At 36.7% G+C, this 8015-nt stretch overlaps 1 protein-coding gene across 1 annotated transcript; it reads left to right on the forward strand.

Annotated features, from left to right (window-relative positions):
• The first annotated feature begins 2171 nt into the window (after nucleotides 1-2171).
• On the forward strand, nucleotides 2172-7492 carry LOC146136317 (uncharacterized). Its single transcript, XM_083395495.1, has 3 exons — nucleotides 2172-2990; nucleotides 5062-5351; nucleotides 6261-7492. The coding sequence occupies exons 1-3, from the start codon at nucleotides 2192-2194 to the stop codon at nucleotides 6840-6842; spliced, it is 1671 nt and encodes a 556-aa protein (XP_083251621.1). The 5' UTR covers nucleotides 2172-2191; the 3' UTR covers nucleotides 6843-7492.
• The last annotated feature ends 523 nt before the right edge of the window (nucleotides 7493-8015 follow it).

The following is an 8015-nucleotide window of genomic DNA, read 5'->3' on the forward strand; positions in this document are numbered from 1 at the left end:
ATTTTATTGTTTCATCCTAAGTTTACGGTGATACATATTAATTATTAAAATAGTATAGCCATGCAGTTCACTAATAAAGTTTGATATGGTAATAAATACATTGCGATCAATTTAGTTCAAACCAGGAGTTTCTACATTAAAATGTAAACGGATTGCACATCGTGTACTATCTAGCGTTTAAGATCGTTAATTTTATAAAACTTGTATTGTGCGTAATTGCGCTGATCTATGTTTGTGTTAAAAAAGTGCCACTTTATGGCGTTGTGAAAAATGGCGGTCCATAGAAACGCACAAATTAAAAATTATTTATGCAGGATAGGTTACATTTCTAAATGTCATAGAATAATAGACGATTAGCACCATGATGGGTTAAAGTGTGAGGCAGATAATTTTTTGATTGTTTAACCCGTGAAAAAATTCTAAATAACTGGGAAACTCAGGAAAAACAACACTAAATAACTTGGAAACCAGGATAGTGTTTCGGCAAAATATATATATATTTATTTGGTCAAGCTTTGCAAAAAAAAAATTCACATTGTATATTTTGCATATCCTAGTATGCTTTCTTGCTGTTATACTTTTTATTAAGAGTAACTGTATCTCTTAATGTATACCGCTAATTCTATTTCGATTTTGTTCTTAAAAGTTCGCCCCATGTTTGTTGTGACATACATCAAACATTACAAAAAATATTTTTGGTAGACAGTATAATGTGTAAATGGAGAAATATTGTACATAATGTTTTGAGATGCGTCATAAATATGACGCATTACATATAAAACAGTGCAACAGAATACATGACACCACCACACAGATGATCTTTTCAACCTTTTTAGTTTGGGGCAAAACGGCCATTAGCCTAACTCTTGACGAGTTAAAATAAAGAACATTTGTTTTTGATTGCATAATGCTGCGATCATTTTTCTAAGACGAATAGTGTCAAGGGACATTTAAAATATTAGTATTTAGATGTTGCATGTATAGTACTGCTTCATACCCATGTTAAATCCATGGGTGTGTTAGACGTATAGATGTGTTCTTTTGTTGACTGATATACTGACAATGTACAATAATACTTATTATAGGTGGTAGCCTATATTTATGATTCATTTTGTTTACATTTTCAAGATAAGGTTCAAATTGCTTTTGTGTAACGTTTGACTTCAATCAAATCCCCTTTTTTCAAATGTGTGTGAAACGCCGTTTTCTCAACTGACCTGTAACCGAATTAAAAACTCGAGTTTACTCTGATTATGCAATTTAATAAAGACATTAAATTCCTCGGTGTATTCCATTTCGAGATACGTTTCACTGAAAAACGATCAGCGTTTGTGAAATTAAAAAAAATCAACCCATATAGCACCTTTCAGTTTCGTGCTCCGCAGACTATACAACAAATACTCACGTAAAGACTAATGGACAAGAAAAAGGGGACGGTCGTTGGCTCGCCTTAGCTAACAAGCTATATATCGCAATGGCGGGACTTAGGCTTCGGCTAAACTGATTGACTCGGCTTGGCGGGCGACAGGTTGAGTGCCGACAAAATGACTCTCAAGTGGATAAACCGTTATTGTAAACACATAGCAAAACTTAGCCCATGGCGTTGCCTTTGTCCGTTAAGTGGGTCAGTGCGATATGATTATGATGTTTATTGCGGCTCTTGCGGACGTTAGATTTTAAATGAGTTATAGACTGAGTTTTAAACTCATATGCATAGCTACTCATTCATGAATAGTAAATGCACAACACTGAAGAATGGCAGAGAGGACTATTTGAATGTATTTTAAAGAGGTGACGGGCTGCTTTAATTTTTTCTATGATTGAAATGGTTGAGTATTGATCGCTTTTTAATGTAGCATACTTAAGAAATGTGATTTTCAACTGTAAAGTTAAACTGTAAAAGCAAGGTATAAAACAGTTAAAAGTTCATTGGTTTCTAAGCCACATTTGCTGTTGTACGAGTCACGGTAGGCTACTGCAAAAAAAAACATGATGAAACAAACTTATCGACGATACAGTATTTCAGTATTTTACTAAACAAAATTCAGATTAAGTATTGTTTGTTGGGTGGTATGATAGGTTTAAAAGTTTTATCTAGTTTAATCATTTATGAAAACTTAATTATTGCTAACCAACTAATCTTAATTAACAACGTGCACATTGCAGCTGGATTTAACTTTGTTTAATCGAAATGAACCCTGTACCAATGGTCGAAAGTGGGACAATAGACGACCCGGCGATAGCATGCAGCACGACTAAGAGCAGCCGCTTTTCCGTCAAGGACATCCTCCAACTTCCAAGCTCATCTGAGGGAGAAAATTATTCCATCGGTGCAAAAGAAGCGGGCGAGACTTCCTATTTGGGCGCAAACTGCAACTACCGACAGCAATTTAGGGCACCACAAAATGGAGCTGAGTACAGCAGCGCAGAATGCGAATCCTACCAGAACCCATATCCCTGTTTGCAATACCAAGCAGCTGTGACACCACAATCTGGCTACGAAAATGCCCCACCAGGCTTTAACCATTCTTATGAAGCCTGGGAACATGGACGTTTGCAGCACGGCCACCATTATTACGACATTGATTCGATGGAGCATTCTTCCGCGGGAGACCGACGCCTAAACTCGGTCGAATCCCAAGTAGAAACGTCGGCCTCCCCGTCTCCAGTTTCGCCTACCCACAGTAACTCAAGTAGCTATCGTTATTCCGATCCATGTGCGCAAGATCCGTTTCCCAAAGTTCACCAGGGGGCTGGTTTACCTTGTAGCGGTTGCTTAGAATACGACGATAAAGCCTTCAATTTATCAGAGCAAACGAAAGCAACTGGAAAGAGTGAGTTCCCCTCTGAAAACGACAGCGCTTCAGTGAAGCACTTAGACAAGAAACCAGATGCAGTTAGTAAAAAATATTCGTACAACGACCTACAAAGTGAAAAGGAATTTCCTTCGCCTTGGGTTATCCAAGATAAAAACTCCGAAAGTTTTACCGGTAAGTAATGTGAGACAACCAACAGGTTTGCCGTCTTAATATATACCAACAATGCTACTGAGCGTTGGAGTTCATGAAAACAGCTTTCGTGTTGATAAAATACCAATGATATGTCTTGCCGTCGCTTAGATGTCTTCATAAACTCGATTCACACAACCCCATAAACTTTATAAGCAAAAAAAAAATCAAAAATTTTTTTTTTAGCCATAATAATTTGTTATTTCGATATGCAAATTGTAAAACTAATACAAACAATATAATAAAATATACATTAGTTCTACAAGCGCGTGTCAAATCAGACAACAAGAATTTTTTTTTTTCGAATTATTAAACTTAAATGAATCGTGGAAAGTAAAAATCAATTTACATTGGTCCCAGATTAAAAAGCTTGGAAAACCCTGCATTACATTATAGAATTACTAATTTCCTGCAAAAACGTAAAGGTTAGTGAAGATTTTATGGATATAGTGGAAAAAGCTGCTGTGAGACATCAATAATGTTTTTATAATGTTTCACACCATAACTAAAACCAAATGTAAATTGCTACAAAAAAGTAATAAAAACGTTTTGGTTACATGTAATTATAGAGTTTGGTACGATAAGGTTCTCTTTTGAGGCAGTAATGTTCAGATGAGACACGTTGGCAGTACAACATAGTTGTGATTACACATTGGGGTTTGTCACATTAAATCAAAGATGCAAATTTAGTTAATGCAATAAAGCACCATTATAAACGTATGTTTTTATTCTTTACATTCTTTATTACACATCACAAAACTGAAGCTTTCAAGATATATAGCTAAATAGGTATTGTATTTTTTAAATCGAAAATAAAATATATCCATTTGCACCTTAGAATGGTTAAAACCCCGAAACCGCAACTATAGCGCAGGAAGCCATATGGGTTATGGTTGTTTTAGTTTCGCTTATGTGCGTGTCGCGACCCCTAAATGTTCCCAGGCACGACCAGGTTCGTCAAAGCGACGTCGGCGCCACACTTTCGTGTTCTGGGGCGACCGACAAACAAGACTGGGCGCATTAACTGGTCACGGTGGCGAATATCGGCGCCAATGTCGGCCCGAGCTCCACTAAATCGCCCTCTGTCTGCCTTACTTCAATTCCTACCGCCCAGGAGGTTTGGGTTTAGAGAAATAACACCACTAAGTCTTATGCACCTATATTGTGAAAAAGTTCGTAACACTTTCCTTCTTAAAAACATTTTTTTTTCGTTTAAAGGCTTTTAGCTTTTTTGTGCCCTAAATTTACTTCACGGAACGCATCCTGATAATCATTTTCTCCTATAAAGAAATGTTTATAAATGCTACAAAGAAAACAAAAAATTAATTTTAAAATTCTAAATTTTATATCCAAAACTTTAAATACGGCTACTATCTCAGTTTGCTTGGTCAACTATCTCAGTTTGCTGGTCATCATTGCTTATAGTTCCTAATGCAAGCCAAAGTTACCGTTTTACCGTTCCATACTTTTAATTCAGCGCATAGCAGCCAAATAATATTAACAAAAAAATCGTTGCGATCAATATTTTTTATAATTAAACCATTAGTAGTTAAGGGTAAATATGAATCGGCGTTGTAAACCAGACACCTTTATCAGGGTCCTGGAGCTGCAAAATAAATGGACATAGGATGATTGTAGAATATTTTGACGCAATAATGTTTTGCCAGCTTGATCGAAAATTAATACAATGATTTTGCTTTTAGGTTACATTTTTTAATCTTCAATGGTACGCGTCCGGTAGCATTTTACACGGGTTTCGGTTAAAATTTTAGCGTTATGCTTATGCCACCTGAGAAATCCACTTACGTTTATAATAACGTTGTTTGGCCATTTTTATGAAGTAGACATATGTTATTTCTTTTTGCTCAAATTGACACACAGGCCATATTTAAGGTAAAATTTAAAGTAAACAATGTTAAATAAAGCAAAATGCAGATTGATTGACAAAATGTCCTCAATAGTAAACTGGATATTTTAAAATGTTTATACCTACGTCTTTGTACAATCCAATAAGAATACTATACGGCTGATTAATTAGGCATGATTTACACAGATATGGATTGCCCGGCAGCAGAGACACCGTCGGTCGAAGATTTGTCGCCGATGCTTAGAGAAGGTGCACATACCCCGGAAAAATCAACGGGATCCGACGGGGAGGATGTCACTCAAAATCCCGCGCAAAGCCCCGACAGTTCTGACGATCTCGAAAAGAAGCGAAAGCGCCGCGTGCTGTTCACCAAGGCGCAAACCTACGAGTTAGACCGGCGGTTCCGGCACCAGAAATACCTGTCAGCACCCGAAAGGGAGGCCCTGGCCAACATGATCGGATTGACACCCACTCAGGTTTGGAGAAGTTTCTTGAAATTGTAAAATGGTGAGATGATTGGCAGACGCCTCTCGGTGATAGAGCTTATTTGGGGCTTTCGGTTTTTTTTGGATATAGTTGAGTGTGATTGGTCAAAATGCTTCATCAGATTTTCGATATAAATTCACGCAGTTCAATATTTTGTGAAATCTTAAAGTAAAGTTGATTTTACCAAAATTATTAACCTTTTTAAACTAATTTTTACATTCATATACATTTTTTTCATATACATTTTAATTAAATAAAAAAGAGCAAGGACATGGAGGAACAATTGCGTTTTGTTTAATTCTGCTTTAAATCTGTACGAATGAAAAGTACGGCTGACATATTATATTATGCCTTCGCGGTCTTCTGTCTTTTGTCGATGTTTAACTAAAAACGACGATTTTAATCGATAACTTTATTTACCCTGTCGCCTGTACGTTGCTACGAAAAGCAACTACAAACAATGGAGACTTAGGTGTCGGTGAAATCAATCAACGGTAGCAAAGTGAAATAAACTGATCGCTGTTCAGTCGTAATGTATTAAATGTGCCATTTCAAACAATTAACGCCTCACGAGGTTGAGCTATATATCAACATATTTTGTAAATTTGTTAAAAAACCTGGTAAATATTTAGGAATTAATAAAACAAAATAGAAATGCATGTTAGATGAATTTAGACTTTAAGAACCCAGACAATAGCGTGGGATTTACGATATAACCGCCAAGAGGGATATCAACCTTGTTTAAAACATTTAAAATTTGTATTGTTTCTTCCCCATTGTAAAAATCGAAATACAGAAAATAAATTCTGCCATCGTAATAAATTGCCCTTTTGTAAAACGAATTGAAACACCACCTTTTTGCGAAAACAACTGTGTTTATTACTTTGTTTATTTGACAGATAAAGATCTGGTTCCAAAATCACCGGTACAAAATGAAGCGCGCACGCCAAGAAAAGGGAAGCTGTTCGGGATATGAAGCATTCAATGGTCTCTCGTCTCCTCGAAGAGCCTTGATACCTTTATTGGTCCAAGACGGGAAAGCCTGTCATCCGGGCATCGGTGGCTCTCCCTCATCACGAAGCAGCTGTTTCGGCTTATCTACTGGAAATATGGCGTCGGGTGCACGGACAGGGCTATCTTACAACGGCGACCCGATGGCGCACATTTCGGGGCACATCACTCCCGCCGGACTCGGCTTGCAACATTACCAATCCAACCCAAACCAGTTGCAAAGCCATCACGGCCATCAGACGCAGCACTCGCAACAACGAAACGAGAGTTTGGCCGCTGCACAAAGCGCGGCGGCAGCTTACCACACATCGATCTCTTCGCAACAATTTACCCCCGCCTACCCTTCCTCGCATCTCCGACACACGGCAGGAGGCCCGACCTACAGTCCCCCCTATGCCCTTAGTTCTTCCTACCCATCTTCCTACCCACATCATCATCATCACATGCAGCAACAATGGCCGGCCTGGTAAACTCCAAAACAGAGTAATGCTGCTCAGTCGAGTGTTTGTTTTTCGATAAGCACAAAATACGATCAAGTTAATGAACCAAATTTCTTACACGTTTCATTACACAACGAAATGAAAAAAGCAAATTTCACAAAGTTCAGATGACTCGTTACTAATTATTATCAATAACAATTACTAGCACTGAACTGCAAAAAGTTCGATTAGATAGTATTACGTTTTTGTAACCTGTATGATTTTCCATGCATTTCTTTTTGTGCAAAATAAACACTCTGTTACTATGCAAGTTTCACTTGTTGTTACTGTATGTCAAACTATTACTAGTAACTGTATATGTTAGGTTCGCCAGTGCAAAATGTTTAAACGTCAACTTGGTTGTTTGTTTTTTTAACCTTTTCTACGGCATTCTGTTAAAATGCGACAGCCTTTAACATAAATAAACAAACATTTTCAAATGAATAAATAAATATATAACTTGTTTATATACCTCCCTTGCAACGATGTTTATCGGGGATTCTGGTTAAATAATTTTTATAGATATTTTTAGAAATGTTGTTTTTATGGTGTTTTCGTATTTGTTTTTCTCAAATTTTGTATTGTTACTACTGTGTGCATTAAGCCTACCTTCTTCATTAGCCTTCAGAGCAATAAAAGGTACCAACAAAAATACCGATAGCAATTTAGTGTCAATCGTCCGAAATTGCATAATTAAAAGCTTGTTATAAACCTAGGTATATTTTCGATCATAACTGACAACAAAAGCGTTAGAAACAAAACGACAAGAAAAACAGTTAAATGGATGTTACATTAAGGATGGTTATAGGAAGCTTAAACATATATCCTTATAGTTTTACCTTAGTTGATGCATTTGCTAGATTAAGCAAAATGGTAGTAATACTACCTTACCCATAAAAACAAACGATTTGTGAGGAAAATATATAATTCACTTTGTAATATGCCCTTAGTAAAATGGCCCAAACCCAAAATTGACCTCTTTGCCTTCAAATTTAGCTTTGTTTAGCTTTTATACACGGAATTGATAGATAGTTTAACTTCGTGTTTTACTTCGATACCGACACTTATATTTTGACACAAAACTACAACCTTACGATCTATTAAAAAAATCCATTCTACTAATAAGAAAAAATTTAACAAAAAGCAAAGGTTCTGTCTTTACCT

This window comes from Ascidiella aspersa, chromosome 8 (genome assembly GCF_963924565.1).
Source record: "Ascidiella aspersa chromosome 8, kaAscAspe10.2, whole genome shotgun sequence".
Classification (NCBI taxonomy): domain Eukaryota; kingdom Metazoa; phylum Chordata; class Ascidiacea; order Phlebobranchia; family Ascidiidae; genus Ascidiella; species Ascidiella aspersa.